At 39.9% G+C, this 24,465-nt stretch overlaps 2 protein-coding genes and 1 long non-coding RNA gene across 3 annotated transcripts; 1 reads left to right on the top strand and 2 right to left on the bottom strand.

Moving 5' to 3' along the window:
* Positions 1–1,573: 1,573 nt before the first annotated feature.
* atp6v0d1 (ATPase H+ transporting V0 subunit d1) lies at positions 1,574–8,286 on the bottom strand. The gene is made up of 8 exons (XM_034680260.1): positions 8,065–8,286; positions 5,933–6,104; positions 4,921–5,099; positions 4,680–4,759; positions 4,312–4,389; positions 3,730–3,906; positions 3,426–3,503; positions 1,574–2,854 (listed from the first exon to the last, which is right to left on the bottom strand). Exons 1-8 carry the CDS (start codon positions 8,189–8,191, stop codon positions 2,693–2,695), a joined length of 1,053 nt encoding a protein of 350 aa, XP_034536151.1. The 5' UTR covers positions 8,192–8,286; the 3' UTR covers positions 1,574–2,692.
* Positions 8,287–9,625: 1,339 nt separating this feature from the next.
* LOC117810423 (NLR family CARD domain-containing protein 3-like) lies at positions 9,626–23,203 on the top strand. The gene is made up of 12 exons (XM_034680259.1): positions 9,626–10,008; positions 10,121–10,229; positions 10,329–10,421; positions 10,964–11,068; positions 11,538–11,639; positions 13,080–13,173; positions 13,823–14,042; positions 16,329–18,129; positions 18,220–18,390; positions 18,954–19,127; positions 19,243–19,289; positions 21,319–23,203. Exons 2-12 carry the CDS (start codon positions 10,150–10,152, stop codon positions 21,888–21,890), a joined length of 3,459 nt encoding a protein of 1,152 aa, XP_034536150.1. The 5' UTR covers positions 9,626–10,008; positions 10,121–10,149; the 3' UTR covers positions 21,891–23,203.
* LOC117810424 lies at positions 12,198–15,053 on the bottom strand. The gene is made up of 3 exons (XR_004630779.1): positions 14,812–15,053; positions 13,819–13,987; positions 12,198–12,351 (listed from the first exon to the last, which is right to left on the bottom strand). It is a non-coding gene; the product is annotated as an uncharacterized LOC117810424 (long non-coding RNA).
* Positions 23,204–24,465: the final 1,262 nt, after the last annotated feature.

Below are 24,465 nucleotides of genomic sequence, written 5' to 3'. Positions count from 1 at the left end.
TCAATCCCAGCTCCAGCAGTCACATGTCGAAGTGTCCTTGAGAGAGACACTGAACCCCAAATTGCTCCCACTGTTGTTCAGCGGTGTGTGAATGGGTATGGATGAGATTAGCTAATACTAATGGTCCCTATTATAAAGCAGCCTCTAAATCAGTGAGTGAATGGGTGTGAATCAAGCGGCAACCTCCGATCTAAAAATATGAGTCCAATGCGGAAATGCTACAAAATGCTTGAGGCTGGCTCCGGAAGTACTGCAAACCACATACACACAAATTCAATAACCATAATCATACCCTTAACCCTAATCATGACCCTAAACCTAATCATAAACTTAACCCTAACCCTAATCATAACCCTAACCCTAATCATAATCCTAAACCTAATCATAACCCTAACCCTAATCATAAACCTAACCCTAACCCTAATCATAACCCTAACCCTTATCATAACCCTAACCCTAATCATAACCCTAACCCTTATCATAACCCTAACCCTAATCATAACCCTAACCCTAAACATAAACCTAACCCTAACCTTAATCATAACCCTTACTCTTATCATAACCCTAACCCTAATCATAACCCTAACCCTAATCATAACCCTAACCCTAAGCATAACCCTTACTCTAACCCTAACCCTAATCATGACCCTAACCCTAATCATAACCCTAATCATAATCCTAAACCTAACCCTAATCATAACCCAAACCCTAATCATAATCCTTATCATAACCCTAAAAATAACTCCAACTCTTACCCTAATCATAATCCTAACCATGACCCTAATCATAACCCTAACCCTAATCATAAGCCTTACCCTAATCATAACCCTAACCCTAATCATAACCCTAACCCTAATCATAATCCTTACCATAACCCTAACCCTAATCATAATCCTAACCATGACCCTAATCATAACCCTAATCATAACCCTAGTCATAACCCTAACCCTAATCATAATCCTTACCATAACCCTAACCCTAATCATAAATCTAACCCTTACCCTAATCATAACCCTAACCATAACCCTAATCATAACCCTAACCCTAATTATAACCCTAACCCTAATCATAAACCTAACCCTAACCCTAATCATTACCCAAATCATAACCCTCACCATAACCCTAATCATGACCCTAACCCTAATCATAACCCTAAAAATAACCCCAACCCTAACCCTAATCATAACCCTAACCATAACCCTAATCATGACCCTAACCCTAGTCATAACACTAACCCTAATCATAACCCTAACCATAACCCTAACCCTCATCATAACCCTAATAATAATCATAACCCTAATACGGATTGTTTAGGGTCCCTGATCCAGATGGGTATTCTATGAACATAAAAAGAAAAATCGGCCTCAGTTAGGTGAAGAATTGAAGAAAAACATAGGTCTGGGAACTGGTCTTAGGCTAATTACCTTTTTACACCCTGAATCCGAAATATATATTTCTATGCAAGTATTATGAAACCTGACCACATCTTTACTGAATGATCTTTCTTTCCCACATCTATTATCTGTAAAAGACGTCAAATGAGTTAAGATGTTTCAAAACCATTAGAGGAGCCTTTATGATTTCTTCAGACCTGCGTTTGTGCAGCTCTGCCGCTTTATTTTCTCACATTTAAATTACACATTTCACTCATAAGAGACAGATCAAAACAGCAATAAATCCATTTTTACAGCATGAAAAAAACAAATCATATACTCATCTTTAAATATCTATATATCTTGTATACTTTAAACATCAAGTCTGTCATATACTCATAGATTTTGCCTCACTCCAGTACGCTCATATACAGAAACTCAAGAGTTCACACAAGAACAGGGAGGAGAGGACTGGAAGCTTCCGTTCAGATCTAACAACAATCTAGTAAAGATGACGGACGGGCGGGCGGGCGGGCGGGCGAGGGGATTACACATTTCACTTGTTAGTTTTCTGAGAGAAAAATAACCCACAGTAATGACCAGACATGCTGACAAAAACTAGCACAAAACAGAAATAAATACCGGTTATCCAGACTCTGGTGGAGGCTGATGCCGAGTGGAGGAATGTTTTCATGTCTGCCTTGCACTGAGATGGTACAATGTTCAGATTTGGGCTTATCACCCCTTTTGGTCGATGATGAATCTAGAACAGAGTAAACTGCACCTAAAGGGTTCTCATGAGCTTGGAGACTAACGTGAGCTCAAAGGATGGTTGGTGTTTGCTTTGCTGGGAGTTTCATTTAAATAAACATCTACTCTCTTCTTACCCAGTTGAGTTGATTCCTGGACTTAATAAGTTAGAGCTTCTTGTTCTGGTTGAACATGTGTGTCAGGTTGGCCAGACATGGCACTAAAGAAGCAAACTATGCTTCACATAGTTTAGACAATCAGAGGTAATGTTTGAAAGTCAAATTAATCCCTCCTTTTTATCTTGTGAGCTGATGAAAACTGAACCAACCTCTGTTTGAAAAAGCTCATGAGGTTCTCCTCCAGCTCTCTGCAATGATGTTTATTATGTGTTTAACATGTTTAATAAGAAACTGGAGTGTCTGGAACTCATTTACACCTACCAGTGAAGAATGAAGGGAATTTAGCATCAAACCATCGGACTCTTTCACATCCAGTTGAGAAAATCTTGAAGACATAAGACTCAATAAAACGACAATGTGAAGGAGGAGAGAGAGAGAGGAAGAGGAGGTTTAAAAGATAGGAATGTAGTTGTCGATCTTGGCGCGGTGCCGCTGGGCGATGCACTCGGCGATCCACACGATGTTCCTGCACTCCTGCTCCTTCAGCTTGACGTAGGCGTAGAAAACGCTGAAGTGAAACTGGTTGAGGAAGGCCAGTTTGTTCAGCTTCACCTGGAAGAAAAAACAACAGAAGAGACCAATGAGTGAACGTGACAGGCTGTTATATCCTTGTTTTCGCTTGGTGTTGTGCTGTTATGCTGTTGTCACTGACAAAATGCAAAATGATTGGCTTTTCAATGATGTCAATAGTCATAGTTGTTTTCCTTTTTATTTTCATCTCTCTCTCCTTTATTTTCCCAAATATAAAGTGATTTTTATGTTGTTTGTAATTCAGAGAAGAGAGAGGAGGAGGAAGCCTTTTCATTTGTTTATTTAGTTCCTGCAGCTCATCAGTACCGAGCTTCTGAGCAGCAGATCAAGTTTTTTTAATGAACACATAATTATCAGACAAAATCAACTTAAATGCATGTATAAACAGTAGCTCTTTGCAGACAATAGTGTTAACATGTGCGAGTGTTAAAAGAGAATACTGGAAACAAATAAATCTTTACTCAACGATGTGTTCCCTCCTTTAAATGAGATATGAATTCTTGTAAAACATTGCAAAATGATGCTTCTGAAAAGTGCAGTTTTTAACTGAGGCGCACCACTAAGAAGTTGATTTTAAATAAGTGTGTCTTACCTCATGCTCGAAGAAACGGTCCTCTAGTGTTTTGTCTCCTGGGTTGCTGCCGGCACCTTCGAACAGCAGTTTGTACTCCTGAGGACAACACAGGACAAATGAAAAACTGGAGTGACCCAAGAGAACAAATCAAACTTCTTGCACTGAAGTTAATGCCTTTGAGAATCTCTCCAGGTTGTGTTGTTCCTTTCCTAACACAGGTAAACAATCAGTCACAACTTTTGACATCTACTGTCCCTGACTTGTCTTTGTTAACATTGATTTATTTAAAGTGATGTGATCAAGTCACCAACTTTGGACTTACAGGATAAAAATCAGCGACAGCTTTGACCTGCTCGTAGTCATCTGCCCGGGCCAACTGAGCAAGGCCTTCTGGGTAAAGCTTTCCACAGTGTGGGAAAAGTTTAGCGCGATCCTCCTTGGAGAGCTCTGTGCCGAAGGAGTTGATGGTGATGATGAAGGCTCTCCTGTCAGCCTCAAACTGCAGCAGAAAGAGGAAGGTCAGAGGAGCAACAAGTAATGACACACTGAGGTGATACTTTAAATCAACAGGTCTGTTAATACACATATGTATAGATCAACGTCTTTAAATGCTTTCTTGTGCACACATTAAACCAACTAGACTCACTTCCAGATAATACATCAATCGACAAAAGTCACTATGACAAACCAGACTTTTGAATATGTAGGTTTATGACACTAAATGCATCAGAAAGGCTGAAGTTTGCCAAACCTGACTTCTGAAAAAGAGAACTAGTTCATATCAGTTTAAGACCATATCGGCTGTGTAGCAGAACTTAGTGCTGATGCATCAGATTTTACATCAGATGGACTTTCCACACCAGCTGTATGTTTATGAATGTGTGTGTTTAAAAAAAGGACTCACCTCTAGAATAGGGCACATGGTGTCAGCTGTGGTTCCTCCCAGGTTGGAGCAGAACTTGTAGAAAGCTTCCAGATAAGCCTGAAGAATTAAAAACCATTACAAATGATCACTGCTCTTGGTTTGCAGTTATATTGCTGTCCTAATTTTCTGCCTGTTTCACTTTGATAAATTTACTTTCTTATACACTACCAGTCAAAAGTTTGGACACACCTTCTCATTCAATGGTTTTATTTGTTTTAATTATTTGACATTGAGAAGGTGTTTCAAAACTTTTGACAGGTAGTATATAACAATCTTAGATCCTGTAAGCACTCTTACTCTTATTATTTGTTTATAATTTCTTTGTTCAGTAATCTATAATACTCTACCTTGTAAAGAGTGTTACGAATGATTTCAATGTTCATCTCATCCAAGTCCTGTTCAGATATGCAGTCCTGGAAGAAAGCAGCTGAAAGACAAATAGAAAGAATTTAGATTGAATCAGCAGAAAAAATAAGTGTTAAATGCGTCTTTAAACGTTGGCGCCATCTCCCGTTCAGAAGCAGACATTACTGTTCAGTTTTCACTTTCTCTTCTGCTGAAATAGCAGCAAACACACAAAGTACAAACCCAGAGGCGTGTCCACCAGGATGGCGTTGTAGAGCTCAGCGGGGGTCTGGGCGATGTTGACTGCCTCCATCTGCTCGAAGCTGCCCAGTGGGTGACACTTTGGCACCAGCTCAGAGATGGCCCGCTGGTGGAGAGTCCCCGTGATCAGCAGGATGACGTTATCAATCATGTAGCTGTATCTGAGGAACACAAGGCAGGCAGGGAGACTTTGTCAGTTAAATCACATGAGATAATCCCATTGCTGCGACATATAGGTTTGTGTGATCACTCTATGAGCAGACTTTTAACCCCAAACGGTCCTGGCTCTCAGTTAATTATGATTTATATCTAGGGATGTAAGGATACACTCAACCCACGATTCGATTTGAATCCCGATTTTTGGTTTGAGATATAATTCACTCACGATTCTCTAACGTTTTTCAAGAAAACTGGATTGAACTCAAAATGTAAATAACTGTTATTTTATTTCAATTCTCAGATATGGACAGTTAGTATATTTTTTCTCTTATCTTTCTTTGTAAACAAAGTAATCCTTTTTCATTTTTAAGGTGTGTTGTAACTCAAATAAAACCACTGCATACTTTTTTTTCAGCACCTTGCAAAAAAACTAAAAATGACCGCACATAAATACCCTGTTGTAAAATTTCAAAACAATTATAAAGATATGGAAAGTGAAAGATTCCCAAATGAAAGTATTAAATATTCATACAAAATGCAGTAAATCTATTTAAATAAACTAAAGTGCAGCTTATACTCCTGGCTTGGAATTGACATGTTTTTTTCTGAAAGAATATCAGGGAACATTTTAATTTAACATTATTTTAAAAGGTGTATTTGTGTGTTTCTGGCTTCAGTAGAACACATCATCATCGGTTGTATTTACAGCTAAGGACTACCAGTTTGTAGAACTCTTCAATGCCCTCATAACTCAAAACATTCCACAGTTCTGACATGAAAACAAAGATCTGAAACAAAGATAGAAATGATTTGGACATGACGGCTCTCTACTTACGTGATGAAGTCCATAAAGCTGGCGAGTGGCTCGTACGATTGGTTCCTCATGTGGCGGAACTCAACCACCATCTTCTCCTTCAGCTTGTCATCGATGACGGACACGGTGAGGGGAGATGGCTCATTTGCCAAGAAGCTGCCATAGTCTGTGCTCTGCAGGTGGAGCTTCAGATCTGCAGGGAGGGGAGGGGGACAGGCAGATTAAAGACTATTAACAATCTATCATGTCTAGGAGCATCACTGAGCTGAACTATACCACTTTGTTTGTATGACTCTGGAAACTTTCAAAAAATCATGTACTCTTCCTACAGCTACCAATCATTCTCAAAAGCATGTCTCAGCTTTCGGGGCATCTAAACGTTTTCTTTACGATTTGTAGTGAAAATTTCTCTTTTAACAACAGGTAAAAGTAAAACAAAGAAGTCACATCATGTCAGCATTAACATGGATAAACCACCATAAGAATACGGTTTGATCTACAGTAGCCAGGATGAGAGTTGTAATCTGAGGTGCCTGCCGGGACTTGACTTACCTGTAGATAGACTTTTGGTTTTAGGGGTTTTAGTTTTAACATTTAGGGCACTGGAAACCAGGATTAGTTGTATAAAAAGCTTCTGCTGAGTTCTTTGTGCGACCTGTTTGTGCCTTTTTTGATAGTCTTGATATCCAAGATTTTGATGTGCAGATTTTGTTTAGTCGGGAATCTGTTGTAATCGCAGTATACGCTCTTTAAAAATGAACACAATCAAGTCTGTGGGTTTGGGGCAGGATGGTTAGTGGGTCTCCTTTCTTTTCTCTCAGTTCATGTATATTTTAAAGAGATTTGTTGCCACAGCTGTGTGATTTGTGACTATTGAAAAGATGAAAAGCAAAAATCATATTTTGTGCTTTACCCTTTTTCCTTGAGCCTCTTTTTTGCAAATACAAAATTCAAAGAAAATTTACAAAAAGTAGACAGATAGAACTACAACGAAAAAATAGCAAATGTAATCAGAGTTTTTTAGGGTCTGGGAAGTCCTTTCTATTTCCCCCTTCAGTTTTCTCCATGTTTATGTTCCTAACCTCTGTTTCTAACTCAAATCAAATACTTATTTCTACATTTGTTATTCATATTTTTTCATGTTACATCAATGTCAGTTATCTTTTCCCCTCATGACTTGGTTTATTTACCTGTTTAATTGCTGTTATTCTTTTCCTTTTCACATGTTTAATGCACAGGCTGATGCTATATCTCAAATGTGATGGCTCTCCATGCATATAGTTAGTGGAATATATTACCTGTATACTGTCACAGCTTCATAACTTAGTTGACCTTTAAATTATTTCATAGGTTTCATTTACCTTTTTAGTTTGTATGCATGGTTATTTATTTCTGTCAGACATTCTTTCGATATATCTATTGATCTATCTGAAGTGTATCAGTAAACAGATAAACATAAACAGACAGACAGACAGACAGATAGATACATAGATAGATAGATAGATAGATAGATAGATAGATAGATAAATAGATAGATAGATAGATAGATAGATAGATAGATAGATCTCGGGAACGACTCATCGCCCGTAATGCATTCCTGTTTGACTGTAAAATCCAACACAAAGCATTTATTGGGATTGAATCTCAGTTCTATTGAAGTTAAACGTGATCAGAAGCTGACCAGGACAGACAGTGAAGCCGTCCATGAGCATAAAAAAACTAGTGTCAATAACCACCAGCTAGGTTACAACAAAGTTTAAGCATTTTCCATTGTGCTGAAGAAGTAGCTTGGTTTCTAAAAGGAACAGAGTAAACCCCTCACCCTACTGTGTTTTCACTTCCCCTAAAAATCCCATCATTGATCAACAGAGAACAGAATTACGGACTGTAGTGTTCTGCTGATGTTAGCTTAGAAGATGGCTAGCTAAGAAGCGTATGAAGCTCAATATTAACATTTCAATCTTTTTCAATTAAAAATGTATATTTTACAGCCTTGTCTTAAATGATAATCATGCACAGATAAAGTCAGAGCAGTACGTTTAAAGCAGCGTTCATGTATCCGAGTAGCTCTGAGTCTGACAGCTTGTGTTAGCTCGGAGCATTAGCGCTGTCAACTAGCAGTTAGCCGTGAGCTAGCACCGGTTCAGACTCACCTTCCAGGGTCTCACACTGAACAAGATTTAAATAATCGGCCTGGGACAGTATTCCAGCTTTAAATCCTCTGACCAGCCCCTCCAGGTAGCCATTATCAACGTTAAAATACAGCTCGGAGAAAGGCATCCTGTCTGACCGTCAGATCCGTCTCTGCAGGAGAACCGTCCGTGTAGCTGCTTCGCGTTAGCATCAGCTGACTGAACCACGTGACCGTCACCTGATTAGTCATGTGCGCGTGCGCGCGTGTGCGCCAGTGTGCGCGCAGTCTTCATAGGGTTGCCAACTGTCCCGTATTAACCGGGACATCCCGTATATTGGGCTAAATTGGTTTGTTTCATATGGGACCTCAATTGTCCCGTATATTGACTATTATCTCTTGTAAATACAGCAGACTTCACTCTACAGATCCTAGATCAGATAAAACAGCAGTGGATCATGTGCCAATCACGCCGCCTGTCATCCAATCACAGGCCCCCTCACACGCATCAGTTGTAAGCATAGGCAAGGCAAGGCAAGGCAGCTTTATTTGTATTTCATACACGAGGGCAACTCAATGTGCTTTACATTAACACATTAAAAGCATTAGAGACATTTAGACAGGCATAAAAGAACATAATTAAAATGACAAATATGATAAAACAGAAAAGAAAAGGAAAATTAGAAATATATTAAGAATTACATTAAAATTTTAATTTAAAGTGGGTTAAAATAATCTAAGATAGGAAGGCAGTGGCAAATAAAAAAGTCTTAATCTTTGATTTAAAAGAGGTGAGAGTTTGAGCAGACCTACAGCTTTCAGGGAGCTTGTTCCAGATATGTGGTGCATAATGACTAAACGCTGCTTCACCATGTTTCGTTCTGACTCTAGGAACTGAAAGCAGACCAGTACCTGATGACCTCAGAGGTCGAGGTGGTTCATAAAGTAGTAGCAGATCAGCAATGTATTTTGGGCCTAAACCATTCAGTGCTTTATAAACCATCAGCAGGATTTTAAAGTCTATTCTCTGACAGACAGGAAGCCAGTGTAGAGATCTAAGAACTGGAGTAATGTGGTCTACTTTTTTGGTCCTTGTTAGGACTCGAGCAGCAGCATTCTGTATGAGCTGCAGCCGTCTGATGGACTTTTTAGGGAGTCCTGTAAAGACCCCGTTACAGTAGTCTAGTCTGCTAAAGATAAATGCATAGGTTGTAAGTCCTGCAAAAAAATGTGGAGAGGATTTTCTCTCTGATGGTCATTAAATGGTCAGACTCAAGAAACAGCTGCAGCACAGAACTGATCAAAAATGAACTTCAAATATCTGTAAACTGTGACATGTCATGTAATGACTTCTCTCTCGCTGTGCAAAAGGACACGCGACTGCATGAGTCAGTCAAGAGCATGCAAAAAGTATCCATGGAAAAAGCAAATTTATTTAGTCATACTCCTCTTTTGCTTTTCATTTTTATTTTGCCTGTGTTTTAATGTAAAGAGCCAAATTGTGGTTTCTTTGAGGTTTATTCATACGAGGTTACATAATGATACAGTAAGGATTAAAGGGAATATACACACTTTCTGCATTTCCAGTTAAATCAGAATCAGAATATACGCTGAATTCACACAACATGCTCACACCATCATGGCACTGTGCACCTGTCCCTTATTCAGAAGTGAGAAACTTGGCAATCCTAAGTACGGCAGACATCAAAATTTTTCATCTGATTTCGCTTTTAGTTTGTATGAATTTATCTTTGTAAATACCTGTATGCTCATTGGAACAAGCTGCACCATGTGATCTGTGAGGATGACACCTCACTCATTCATCTTGTCACCTGTTTAACTTGTTTAAGACTGAAACAAACGATGTATTAGATACAGGTGCAGTCTGACAACAGTTCACATGTAGACTGAGGAGAGTTGTCTCTTGTAGTGTTTATTGAACATGATCTGGATCTGAGTTTTTCAGGTAAGAAACCTCACCTATATCTACAATTTTATTGTTTGCTGATCCTTTTAACTGCATTGATGACTCTGTTACAACTTCTGAGGTGAAATACCCTTAAAACAAATCTCTGCAGTGTGTTTGTGTCCAGGTGTTCAGTTCATTATGAACGGGTCTGAGGAGACAGAGGATAGGGTCTCCCCCCCTAACCTCAGCAAACCTAACAGCCCAACCAAAGCTCATAGGTAGGCTACAATTTACACTTCTATGACCGCCTATGACTGCTGACTATCTGAGAGCTCAATAATAAAGTGAACCACTATACCGTGTTCTTTTTGTTGAAGCTCAGTGTGGCAGAAGAGGCCAGATTTACCTGGATTCACCTGTGTGTCCATGAAAAGTGACCATTTCAAGGATGGACATTCTGACAAGCAAATGTAAGAATCTAACAGAGGGATTCATAATTGTATTCACCTTTTTGTGTTTTATTTCCAGAAATTAACACTGTTGTGATGAAAAAAGGTAAAAAAAAAAAAAAGGCAAACTTGTGTCGTTTCCACACTTTTCATCTTTGTTTTAATGGGTTTAATATTTGTTCTCATATTTTTCTTTAGAAATCTGCTTTAGAAATCGAAAGTTGCTACAATCCAACTTTATGCTAAATAAAAGGGTTCATTTGTTTTGTTATGTTTTTCCACATGAAAGGCATTTAACCTTAATGTGGCTCTGTCAAAAACATAATTTACTGCTATATCTACTGTAAAAGTGCAGCATTTCATTAATGATCATCTCTTAGTGTAGATAATCACAAAAATATTGAAGAATACACTACATTTCTGTCAAATTATTTAGATTTTTTTTTCAAGATTTTTGACTAGTTTGGACTTACTCTATAACTATTGTGTTGATTTTGTGTTTGTATTGCATGGCTTTTGACCCCTTGAATTTTGTATTACTTCCGTTTATTTTTGTGTTGTAGCCCTGGCACTCCGGAGGGCCTGGACTCACCTGGACCAACCTGTGTGTCCCTGAGGAGTGACTGGTCTAAGGATGAGCCCATTTTTTTCAAGGTTGGACAAAAAAAGTAAGAATCTTTAACATGAGTTTAAAAGTTTTATGTTAGTTTCATAATCAAAGATATACTTCCTGCTTGGCATCAAACATGACTTTTATGCAGAATTGAACACATCTAAAAACTGTATCAGGTGGTGTGATATTTGGCTTGAATTAGTACTTGATGTGAATATGGTGCAAAAGTAAACCTTTTTTAAAACTGAGTTCAATGGCAGCATTTAAACCCTATAAAGGAAGTCCGTAAGAATAAAGAATTCTGTTTATAAATGAGCGATATGTAGTGTTGACTGGATTGTATAGCGTGTAGTAGCCTATTCAAGAAATGCACTACTGATATATTTGAGGTTTGTCATTGTTTATCTTGATTTTGTTTATTTTTTGATCGTCCTCTACTTGCACAAACCATTATTTCATCTTAGAACAAGTCTGTAGGGTCTGGAAGTACAATTTAAATGTTTAATGTTCATTTTGTGTTCAAGCCAGGTGATCCAGGAGAGAGCAGACCCACCTGGACTCAGCTGTGTGTCCATGAGGAGTGAGTGGTCTAAATCTGAAGGTGAAGCAGAAACTGTTCCACCAAGGTAAGATTAAAAGTTAAACAGTTATGTTCTTGTAGAAATCTGTTCGGCTGTAATTTAACTGCCAGAACCAGTTTAAATATCCTCATTATTTTGTTAATTACTAATTGGACCAATGAATGGTTGCATATAATTATGCTCATAAATAATGCTGATGGTCAACACTCAAAAGAAGAAACAACACATGTCGGAGCAAAAGACATGCATTCTGTTTCTTAAGGTATAAGCAGCAAAATATACTCACAGTATTCAGGGTGAAGTCATGATAATGCAAAGTGGCTCCATTCAAATCTTGACTGACATATGTATTTATAGGGTTTTATTCCAGTTTCAGTGATGCCAAAAAACTGAAACATTGAAACATCATCTGTGTGTTGTAATTGTGTATATAATTTGAGATTTGTACTGTTTGTGGTTGGGGCTCTGGGTATTTGTGAGAGGTTTTCTAATAAACTAAACAATCTAATCTAAATATTACTATTTATTAGTTGCAGTGTTTTTACTTTGCATACATCAAGCACATTTTCAAGACAATAGTTATACAAAGTAACTTCCCAAACATTTTAAATCCAAGACTTTTAATTTAATCTTGTATGACATGTGACTCCAGGACGTCCGTCCAGGAAAGAGCTTTGTTTTTCACTTTGGTTCCTGGTAGGTACCTGATATTCAACATTCTGTGCAGCCTTCATGCATTTCCCACCAGTACAAAGGCCTGTATGATAGACAGAGATACCTCACTTAAACCGGTTAGTTGTGAGCACAAGCAAAGGCTGTGCAAAGATGATAAAAATTGATTGATCTATCACAATAATGACATGCAGATGTGGCCGGTGCATGTTCTCTGGACAAAACTCTGTGATTTGGATTTTGAAAATGCTGTACAAACTTTCCTCCCCTCAGGACTTGGAATCCATGAAACAGCAGAACATCTGTGTGTTTGCTTATTCATATATTTGCTGGAACATTAACTGTTTGCACAGGCGAATTAGGGAAGCGATATGGATCAACACCATGGACTGTATATCAAAATGATGGTTGAAGTATTAAATTAAAACACACATCAAATTAACTTTTTTCAAACATGGTTTCAGTCATGCTAGTTAGTTCTTATCATGCTGATTTATGTCCAAGTGCTCATTTTTCTTAGAAGTTTAGTTTGAATTAGTAATATGATTTTGAAAAGAGCGGATGTGACATCATGATTGACAGCTGCGTTAACAAATGAAGGCTCCTGCAGTGTCTGTACTTAGCAGAGTAGAGGAGCACAAAAGGAACAAAAAAACTTTAATATCTGATTTGAGTGTTTTTCTCTGAACAGTTGTTTACTTGTGATTCTTATAATTATATACACAGGTGAAATATTCAGCTAGTTAAAGCATGATTTTGACAGAGTTTGTTTTTATGTGTGCATTCATGTATGAAATGTGAATTATCTCATAGAGTCAGTTTGTCCGGACCCTTCAGGAAGAGGTCTGAGGTTACAAGAGTTCGTCCCGCCCTGAATCATCTGGACAACCTGGACTCCATTTTCACAGTATGAATAATTTATCACCTCATATGGCGCTAACATTGATGTTGTGTGTTCTGATGTTGGTTTTTATATTGGGAATAGTTGGAATGATTGCTGTAATATGTGGCTTTAATGCATTGAACTAGTTCATAAAGTCAATAACTGAGTCTTAGATGAACACAAAGCCTTCCTCATGCCAGCTCTTTCGGAAATCCTCACACATTATAAAACAGTTTGATCATACCTTTTGGTAATGGATTCTTATTACTGTAAACACAGGCAGACTTGTTGGTTTACATACCATGTGACACTTATGAGCCTGTTTTGGTTTCTCCTGCCAATGTCACGTGTATTGTCCAACAGCCGATGAAAAACAATGTTTTGTTTTGCTTCACCCAGGAACATGTATTAAATGTGAAGTAACAGGGCCCTGTGCCCCTTGTACATTAATCAAGTTTGTTCATTAGATTTTACACACAGTAAACATCAACATAATCTATTTAAAAAAAAATCAAATTTGTTTATAGAAAAAATCTGGCACATTTAGTACCTAATTAAGAAGTCATCACTGATCAGTTAATACATAGGTTGACTTTCAGCAGACGCAGACAGATATCATGCTCTGTTCCCGTAATTGTCCCAACATTTAAAACAAAACGCTTTACTCACCTAGCTTCTTGAAGAGAACATGGTGGCCTTTTTGAGGACCGAGCTGAAAAAGTTCAGGAGAGTTCTGGATCCAGAAAATTTAGAGAAGCTGAGAGAAGATGATGACATCATTGCTGGTGAAGAAGAGGAGCAGGAAAGCAGCAACAGAGAAGCACTCATGAAGATCACTCTGAATTTCATGAGGAGGATAAAGCAGGAGAAACTGGCTGACTCTCTAAAAAGCAGTAAGATACTAACAATAATACATATAATTACTATCCACTTCTGGATATGTATGAAATCCAGATACAGACAAAAAAATTACAAGGGTAAAAATAGATATTTTTTAAATGTGATGTTGATGTTGTTGTCAATGGTGTAACAAGGGTGCTGTTGTTCAACTCAGAACAATCAATGTGCTAACCAGGATCACTTTTTATCAGTGCACAATTCAAAAGCCAGCATCTGAGATGGTGTGGGGATGCATAAGTGGCCATAAGTGCTGCCTTCAAGACAATGCCCTTTTCATGAAAGACCTTTCATATTTCAGGAGGACAATGCCGAACTGCATTCTGCATGTATTACAACAGCCTGGCTCCTTAGTAGGAGAGTCCAGGGGTCTCATTTATAAAGGTTGCTTACGCACAAAACGAGGCCTGAAATTGGCTTACGCAAGTTTTCACACTAAGTTTGTGATTTATAAAAACAAACTTGACGTGAAAATGTGACTACAGGTAAGCACACTCTGACCCAGGCGTACGTACATTTTAGAGGCAGGGGGAAATTGGCGACGCAGTTGGTGAGAGGGGGAACTGAAGTCAGATTATATTTTGATGCCTTTTACACATTTCATTAATTGGATAACAACATTAACAGACCCGTGTCACCATCATCACTAAAATCTACATATTCTATTTGAATGTGTGTCTGTGGTGAATTGTTTCCAATAAGCTGTCATTAAAAGATAAAAGCATGACTTAAAGTTCATCAAATATTTAATCAGCTTTGTCTCACCCTCACATTTCTCCAGTTTCTCCAAGGGTAGAGGAAACACACGGGCCGTATCCTAACGTGTTCGTCAGGAGGTAAAACCAAAGTAACATCAGAAGACGTAAATAAGCCGCCGAGCAAAGTGACAGTCATGTTTTCAATGTTTCTAACGCTGTGCAGAGTCACTGAGTGTAGTTATACTTTAAATAAAGACCGCTGTACGACGCACGCGGAGCGCAGAGACACAGTGACGGCTGCCTCACACACTGATCACATCTTCATCACCTGCATGTGTTTACTGTGTTAATGAGAAAAGTGTGGAGTAAAGCCATGGCCGGTTCTCACAGTTATTATCTTACATATCATAATCAGTCAAAGTGCAGGCCAAGCTGCACGGGATGAAACCAACGCATTAAAACTCATATTCACGGATCAAACTTCTGTCAGATAATATCAGAGAGTAGATATCTGAAGGACGTGAGCTCTCTGTAATGTGAAATAAAAGTGTGTGTCCTGTAAACATGAAACACTGCAGTGAGACCCGTGCGTGATGATGAATGATTGATGCTCTGGCACTGCTGACGGATACACGGTGCAGCGACGTGGAGTCACTCGACATTTTTATTTTTATTTGTATTTCTTTTGTGTCCCTCCTGCTGTAAGAAACAAACAATGCGTGCTCTCTGACCTCAGCTTCATTCACGAGGACCACGGTTTGTGTGTCAGAAACTTTATTCTCTCCGTCTTCCTCTCAGTTGTTGCAGTGATTCACAATGAGAACCTCTGATCTTCCGGCTCATTTGTATGCATCTTCATTCATAACGTGCTTTGCATTGACCGTATATGGTTGAATGTGGGCGTGAAAAGGGCGGAATACGAGGCTTGAACTACGTGCGCATATCTCCAGGTGGTTTGTGATTTATATACGGAACATTGCGTAAAGTTTGCGTGCGAACGGTTTTATAAATCAGAATTCTTTTTGGCGCACGCCATTTCGGAGTACGTACTCTTTTAGTAGGGATTCTACGCACTCTTTTATAAATGAGACCCCTGGTGCTTAATTAGCCTGGCCTTTCCCAAATAGTCACTCATTGAAAACATTTGGCACATCATGCATTGGGGTTGTATAAAATATCAACATCACTGTAAAAATGTTGTTTTCTTTGACCAAATCAAAAGTTTTATCACATTTTTTTCCTTTACTACAATCTGAATCCAGCCTGTTACTAAGATCAGGATAATCCTCATGTTTTTGAAAGAATTCTACCAAATCTACGCTAATGTTCTGAAGAACAATAACAGGAGGTTTATCTGGATTGAAGCAAATATTGGATTATCTTATTTTATACTGTACATCTTTGTTATCCTTTGTTTTTCTTTTGAAAAGTCAGATTTCAGGATTTGATTCTATAAGATAAATCTTTCCATCGGATTTTGAACAACTGGTCTTGGTCTCTGGGAGATTTATTCCTTAAAAGGTCTTCTGATTTCAACCTTTTACATCAACACCCACTGACTGATGATTTTTTTTGTTTCCTCAGAAACTCTCGCTATGATTTGCCAACGTAATCTTAAGTCTAAACTGAAGAGGAACTTTAAGTATTTGTTTGAGGGAATTGCAAAAGCAGGAAATCCAACATTGCTGAACCACATCTACACAGAGCTGTACATCACAGAGGGAGAGAGCAGAGAGGTCAATGATCAACATGAGGTCAGACAGATAGAAGCAGTTTCACAAAGAGCAGCGAGTTCAGAAACAACAATCAGATGTGAGGACTTATTTGGACCTTTACCTCACAGAGCTGAATCAATCAGAACTCTACTCACAAAGGGAATGGCTGGCATCGGGAAAACAGTCCTAACACAGAAGTACATCCTGGACTGGGCTGAAGACAAAGCCAACAAAAACATACAGTTCATCTTTCCATTTACCTTCAGAGAGCTCAATTTGCTGCAAAAGAGGAAGTTCAGCTTGGTGGAACTTCTTCACCACGTCTTTGTTGAAACCAAAGAAGCGGGAATCTGCAGACTAAATGAGTTCAATGTTGTGTTTGTCTTGGATGGTCTAGATGAGTGTCAACTGCCGTTGGACTTCCACAAAAATGAGATCCTGACTGATGTTACAGAGCCAACCTCAGTTGAAGTGCTGCTGACAAATCTCATCAGAGGTAAACTGCTTCCCTCTGCCCACATCTGGATAACAACGCGACCTGCAGCAGCCAATCAGATCCCCCCTGAATGCATTGACATGGTGACAGAGGTGAGAGGATTCAGTGACCCTCAAAAGGAAGAGTACTTCAGGAAGAAATTCAGAGACCCAGATCAGGCCAGCAGAATCATCTCTCACATCAAGACATCAAGGAACCTCCACATGATGTGCTACATCCCAGTCTTCTGCTGGATCACTGCTGCAGTTCTTGAGGATCTTTTAAAAATCAGGGAGAGTGAACACTTGCCAAATACCCTGACTGAGGTGTACATCCACTACCTAGTGGTTCAGACCAAACAGGGAAGTGTCAAGTACTACAGCAATGCAGCAGCAGATTCAGTCTGGGACACGGACATGAAGAAGACCATCCTCTCTCTGGGGAAACTGGCTTTCGAGCAGCTGGAAAAAGGAAACCTGATCTTCTATGAAGCTGACCTACAAGAGTGTGGAATAGATATCAAAGTTGCCTCGGTCTACTCGGGTCTGTTCATGGAGATCCTCAAAGAAGGCCATGGGCTGAACCAGGCCAGGATGTTTTGCTTTGTCCATTTGAGCATTCAAGAGTTTCTGGCAGCGCTCTTTGTCATCCTGACATTCACCAATCATGGTGTCGATCCACTAAGAGCAAAACAGCTCCCATCAGTACATCCTGTGCCATTGCTACACAAATCTTACTTCCAACATCTCAAGAGGGCAGTGGACAAGTCTGTAGAGAGTCCAAATGGTCACCTGGACTTGTTTGTTCGCTTCCTCTTAGGACTCTCACTGGAGACAAATCAGATGCAGCTGAGAGGCCTGCTGAAAAAGACAAGAGGTTCACCACAGGCTAAAGACATGGTTGCACTGCACATCAAGAAGAAGATTCAGGAAACTGCTTCTCCAGAGAGGAGCATCAATCTGCTCCACTGCCTGAATGAGCTGAATGATCATTCTCTAGTCGAGGAGATGCAACAGTACCTGAGATCAGGGAGTGTCGCTCGAAAAAACCTTTCTCCTTCTCAGTGCTCGGCACTCGGCTTCATCATCCTCACGTCACAAAAAGGTCTAGATCAGTTTGATCTGAGGAAATTCTCTGCCTCAGAGGAGGGACTCCTGAGGCTGCTACCAGTGGTCAAAGCATCCAAAACCTCTGTGTATGTATGCAGATGCACAGATGTATGAATAAAATAACTGCAGAGAACAAGACTCAGTTCAGCCTCTAACATTCTCTCTTTCTTCTTCAGGCTGAGTGGCTGTAACCTCTCAAATCAGAGCTGCGTAGCTTTGGGCTCAGTTTTCTCCATCAACTCTTCTCTGAGACAGTTGGACCTGAGTAACAACGACCTGCGTGATACAGGAGTAGAGTTACTCTCAAATGGACTTAAGAGTCCTCACTGTCAACTGGAGATTCTAGGGTCAGTATGTGTTATACAGATTAAGATTACAAAGCTTTATAACCTTCTGTAACTGTTCTCAGTATGTATTATGGTAGTTATGTGAACATTTTAAAGCAACCATGGAATCAGTTTGCAGCATGACATGGAATTGCATTTTTTCTAAGGGTGCCAGGACTGCTTCCCATTGCATGGTGATGGTAAATCATCAAAATAACATTAGTTAGGCCCATGGCACCTCTGGATGCTGAACCGTTAGCTCTTAAATCCTGGAACCACTGCCCTCCATGCTAGTTCTCACTTTCCACCTCACCCTCACACCAAAGTACACAAGAAAATAGAAAGAAAAAACAGAGAAAAGAGTATGTAGAGAGATGTGACGGGAAAGGCTGAGCCAGGGTGAGAATCTTGTTTAGGCTAGAGCTCAGCCAGGTCAGGCTGTAGGCTCCCCCTGCTCCCACAGTTTAATGAGGGAAGAGAGGAGAGAGAAGAGTTTGTAGAGAGATGTTAAAAGAAGACAGAGAAGGCAAAGCCATAACTTTCCCCGCATTACTCATGACATGCAGGAATCTTTGTGTTTACAGGCTGTCCGGCTGTCTGGTCACAGAGACAGGCTGTGCTTCTCTGGCTGCAGCTCTGAACATAAACCCCTCTCACCTTAAAGAGCTGGACCTGAGCTTCAACCATCCAGGAGATTTAGGAGTGATGCTGATCTCTGTTGGAATGAACAACAAAAAGTGGAAATTGGAAACTCTCAAGTAGTGTACTTCTTTCATTCTACATTAATACATCATGTTTTTGTATAAAGTTGATGTTACAGTCTTTGCTCATTGCTCTTCACCTTCTTTACAATGCTCGGTACCTCTCCCACAGGATGGATCATTGTGGAAAGGGTCGACTGAAACCATCACCACGAAGGTGTAAGTTGAACTTTCTTATGTCATCAGTCCTAAAATAGACATCCTGCATTGTCCTGTCTATCTTGTTATGTCTCATCTTGTCTCGTCTTGTCTCGTATTGTTTTGTCTCACCTTGTCCCCTCCTCTCTTGACTCCTCTCAACGTGTCTTGTCTGGAATTGCCTCGTCTTGTCTCTTATTGTAAGACTTGTCTCGTCTCCTCTCATCTTGCCTTATCTTGTCATATATTGCCCTGTCTTTCTCGTCCTATCTGTTCTTGTCTCATCTGGCTTTGTCTAGTCTCATCCTGCGTTGTCCTCTGTGGTGGTTTTGGGAGGGGCCAACAGGGGCCGGTGCCCCTGTAAAACTGAACCTGGACCCCCCTGTGGCCCCCCCTCCACACCAAACAAATATTATACAATAAAAAAAGCTTTGGTATCGCGCCTATGTGACAGGCGGAACACATGCGTGTGGCATTTGGTTTCAGTCCCTTATCACTACACCGCCAGAAGGTAAAGTCAACATGCTCATCACCTGCCCTCAGAACTAGATCATTGACAACCCACACGGAAGTCCTGCAGCTTAAAATAGACAATCATTATCAGTACTGCACACTACACTCGTGTTGAGTGTAAACAGCCAAACAGCTGCTGTCAGTCTGCATTTTGATCTAGTACACAGTAGTATATGTGTCCTATAGTATAGTATAGTATAGTATATAGGGATGCACTGATGTTTTGCCAGTTTGTTCTCAGCTGGTCCTCACGCTTCACAGTCTCTTTTGTCAGGGTTGAATGTGTCTCTCTGACAACACCCTTAGCCAAAGTCTGCCCCCCCCCAGTAAAATTGGTCTAGAACCGCCACTGGTTGTCCTGTCTCATCTTGTCTCGTCTTGTCTTGTATGGCCTAATATCCCCATCCCGTCCCTTCTCGTCTTGTCTCGTTTATCACCTTCTCTTGTCAACAAATTTCATGCCAAGACCCTTTACAAACAGTGCAGGTCTAGACCGTACTCTATGTTAAATCATTAACAAAGACCCAACATCAAGACGGGAAAAGATCCAATCCCATCTTACAGACAGGAAACAGTCTGAGCTCATCTTAATTCACCATGAGCAGAGCACTTTGCAGCATTTAGCAAGTTACAGTGGCAAGGACAAACTTTCTTTAACAGGCAGAAACCACAAGCAGAACCAGACTCATGTTAGACAGCCTTCTGCTGAGACCAAGTTGGGGTTGGGAAGAGGGATAGAGGGAGATGGGAGATGAAGAGAGAGAGAGAGAGAGAGAGAGAGAGAGAGAGAGAGAGAGAGAGAGAGAGAGAGAGAGAGAGAGCGAGACAGAGAGAGAGAGAGAGAGAGAGAGAGAGAGAGAGAGAGAGGAGAGAGAGAGAGGGAGGGGAGGGAGGGAGGGAGGGAGGGAGAGAGAGAGAGAGAGAGAGAGAGAGAGAGAGAGAGAGAGAGAGATGAGAATGGTGAGATGGATAGTATTTCATTTCTTCTCTTTCATTGTCTTGTATCGTCTCATCTAGTCTTGTCTTATCTCATCTTGTTTTTTTTGTTGTTGTCTCATCTCGTAATGTCTCCTTTCCTTTTGTCTTGTCTGGTCTTGTATCATGTCCAATCATATGGCTATTCCTTTGTTGTTGCTTTAAATGGATGTAGCTGTGTAGCCAGCTGGATACAGTTTTGGCAGTTGGCTGTAAACCACTAAGTCTGGTTTGCCCCAACAATCTGCCTCTTACAAGGAAGTTTTTCATTGACATTTTTGCCAACCACTTGTTTTAATGATATGTTTATGTAAATGATTAAACAAAGATTACATTATACACCTGCTCTTTGTGTAAATTGTTCTGAGATTACTTTTGTTATGATTTGGCACTAAAAAAACTTGACTCATTGATTGATTAAAGCTGACATACTATACTTCATCATGCCTAAAATCACTGATTACATTTAGTTCAATATATATTCACCAAAAATGTAAAATAGAAAACGTTAAGTGTGTGAATCAGATATCAAACTTTCATTGTCTCTTGTTTCCTTCTTAAGATTTCTGTGAGCTCTCACTGGACCCATTCACAGCAAATAAAAACCTCTTGCTGTCCGAAGACCTCAAAGGAGCGATGTTGGTGAAAGAGAAGCAGCTGTATTTTGATCAGCCAGAGAGATTTGACACCTGGAAACAGCTACTGTGTGATGAAGGTCTAACTGGACTTGGGTACTGGGAGGTTCAGTGGGATGGAAGGGTAAATATCGGAGTAACTTACAGTGGAATCAACAGAAGGGGAGATGGTAATGACTGCTGCATTGGGTGGAACGATAAGTCCTGGAGTCTGATCTGCACCCCTCAAGGTTACACGGCCTGGCACAACAACACATCAACAGACATAGATACACACCTGACCCCTCAGTCAAACAGAGTAGCAGTGTATCTGGACTGGCCTGCTGGTGCTGTGTCCTTCTACTGTCTCCAACCAACAGTCTCATCAGTCAAACCCATCCACCTCCACACCTTCCACTCCACATTCACAGAGCCCCTCTACCCTGCCTTTGGGTTTGGACAAATACTTGACTCAAAATTCAAACCAGCCTCAGCTTATCTGATACAGATTGACGAATGAAATATAACTTCATGTTTATTCATGCATCACCTCTATTAACAGATCTGCATGGGACAGATTTTAGTCAGTGCTCTGGTTTTCCTTCAAAGTCCAATCAGTATCGTCTGCTTTAGCGGACGTTGGCTTTCATTTGTAGACTGATATTAGCATGCAAGTGCAGATAATCTGGTTTTAGAAGTTGTTTCCCCTTACCAACTCTGTCCTTACTTCTGAAGCGGTAGGACTGTAAGCAATGCCAACATGTACGGTATGTAGTCTCGCCTGGAAGTCCTGTATTAGCATCTTCTGGGAAGTCCCACACCCCAGCCGTAATCAGCTGACAGTCTGCTGATTGAATCATTCTTTTCCACCACTCAGTCATCAATCAAGGCCCGTTCACAAAACAAGGCTGTCCATGTAAACGGAACAACTGATTGCAACTACACTAATGCTGCACACACACGCACACGCACACACACACACACACACACACACACACACACACACACACACACACACACACACACACACACACACACACACACACACTGCTGCTGCTCCAGCTGCTGGTAAAACTTTTCCTCTGCCACTCAAGCCTCTACCTTCCTTGCCTGGAGCATTTGGCCGATCTCTTTTAAACTCAGAAGAACTCAGAGGATTGTACAAGCATGCTGCTTGGCCAACTCAGGGTGCATCAAAAGAGTGGAGCCATCATTGTTGGTGGATGCCAGTGAATAAGGAATCTTCGCCGCTCTCCCCAGAAGGGCAAAGACTTAGGGGACAGCTGCAGCCAAACTGATCCGTCCAAATGAGACTAGAATTGCTGCCAATGGTTCATCTTCTCAATAATGACATGGTGGGAATAAAAGCAAACATGTATTGGCATTTCTGGAAATATTATAACACCACATCTTCAGCTGCAATGGACATTTGTAGAAGCTGTATCTAAAACTTGTCAAACATTCAATTCTCCAAGCATTACTGTCACTGATTTTTGGTTACTATCCAAATCAAAGAGTTTGATGAATCCATGCGGAGAAATGTGAGGGGAGCTGTGAGCTCTCTTAGTAACAGGATGGCCTGCAGTGTGATGTTTTTAATGTACTTGTGTTCATTGTTCAGCAGCAATTCTGCAGTTGTTGTCTCTCAAGGGCTGTAGGCTCTTCCCAAGGACTGTGCGTCCTCTAGAGATGCATTTGAGTATTGCACTTACAAGGCAACACAAAGAGTGAAATTTACATTTGATCATTTTTAAGGTATATACAAAAATCAAAGAAGATGATCCTTAATGCAGTCACAGTGACTTTTAATATTTGTTCATATCAGTCAAAAAACAACACAGTATTTTCATTTCCTTTTTATTTTTAATAAAAAAAAAATTCTATTGTATCTAATTGTTTTTTATTTTTTCTAGTGAGTCTTATTGAATGTAAAATCATCAGTTGAGTTAAAGTCAATACAAATGTAACTGCATTTATTATACAGAAGCTATAAGGACATATTTTATAAATATTTTTGTTTGACTTGAGGATGAAATCAAGATCTTTTTATAGTGTGTGCCTTGGTCAATAAAAAGGATTGTGTGAAAACGAATGCTTTTTTTTTTTTTAAATAGAGGTATTTAGTTGTGAAGGAGCTTTTAAAGCTGGTCCCAAACAGAGGAGAAGATTCTCTCACACACTGAAAGATAATTACACACACAGGAGCACATGTTTCAGACGCTTTGGTTATTTAGGAATGAGACTGTACTGTACCATAGGAACATATGCAAACTTTCTTCCACACATCAGTCACAGGTTATCACTTATAACCTGCTGAGCCAGAAACATCAGCTCAGACTCCAAACATGTTAAAGTTAGAGGAACACACTGTGCTGTTTTTGATGGTTCGTTCTAGAGCTCATTTTCAAGTTACAGGGTTTTGTAGCGCCAAAGCTTCTAGTAGTACTGCGTGCTGCATTTGCTGTTCCTGGCAGAAACTGTTGCTGAACAAGACACCAAGTGAATGTGCATACAGGTGAACACGTGTCAGCCCTCACTGGAAACTAAATTAAGTATCTGAGCATTACACATCAAATAAATGTCAGAGTTGCTCTCCCCAATGCTCATGTCTGAGTTCAAGTCTGAGTCTTCAGAGTTGAATCCAAGTTGAGTCACGAGTTAGAATCTTGGACTCTAGACTCACAACACTGTTTTCATGTGATCACATGTTCTTGCACAGATATGATGCATGTGGTTTTTCTGATTTGAAGCTGACCAGCAACACGTTACAAGAAAATAATTGCTGAATGAGTCTGTCAGCCCTCTAAAGTACTTAAATGAATGCTAGGCTTGGTACCGTTTAAGATCTGAGACTGCACACAAGACAGGAGTTATTTCCTATAAATAAGGATAGCTGCACAAAGCAAATTGTATTCTGTTAAATGATATGTTGTGATACTTCCCTGACTTTGTATCACTCAGCAGGAATTGTTTTTTTAGACAGATAATCAATCTGCTGTTTATATCTCAGACCAAGTCTTAGAATATTATTGGAAGTGACTTTGAGTCAATGCAGTGATTTCCACCACAGAGTCATGTCTGTTTTTTTATGCAGT

The sequence above is a fragment of the Notolabrus celidotus genome, chromosome 3 (assembly GCF_009762535.1).
Source record: "Notolabrus celidotus isolate fNotCel1 chromosome 3, fNotCel1.pri, whole genome shotgun sequence".
In the NCBI taxonomy this organism is placed as follows: Eukaryota; Metazoa; Chordata; class Actinopteri; order Labriformes; family Labridae; genus Notolabrus; species Notolabrus celidotus.
The sequence above is the reverse complement of the archived record's forward strand: the minus strand, read 5'-3'. Positions and strand labels throughout refer to the sequence as shown.

Excerpts from the sequence above, each read along its gene's own strand:
- atp6v0d1 (XM_034680260.1), bottom strand. The coding sequence starts at position 8,191 with ATGCCTTTCTCCGAGCTGTATTTTAACGTTGATAATGGCTACCTGGAG. Across the intron at positions 4,390-4,679 it reads TTCGTAACACTCTTTACAAG|GCTTATCTGGAAGCTTTCTA; the intron begins GTAGAGTATTAT and ends TTAATTCTTCAG. Across the intron at positions 2,855-3,425 it reads ACCGTTTCTTCGAGCATGAG|GTGAAGCTGAACAAACTGGC; the intron begins GTAAGACACACT and ends TTTTTCTTCCAG.
- LOC117810423 (XM_034680259.1), top strand. The coding sequence starts at position 10,150 with ATGAACGGGTCTGAGGAGACAGAGGATAGGGTCTCCCCCCCTAACCTC. Across the intron at positions 10,422-10,963 it reads GGACATTCTGACAAGCAAAT|CCCTGGCACTCCGGAGGGCC; the intron begins GTAAGAATCTAA and ends TTTGTGTTGTAG. Across the intron at positions 13,174-13,822 it reads ACCTGGACTCCATTTTCACA|CTTCTTGAAGAGAACATGGT; the intron begins GTATGAATAATT and ends TTACTCACCTAG.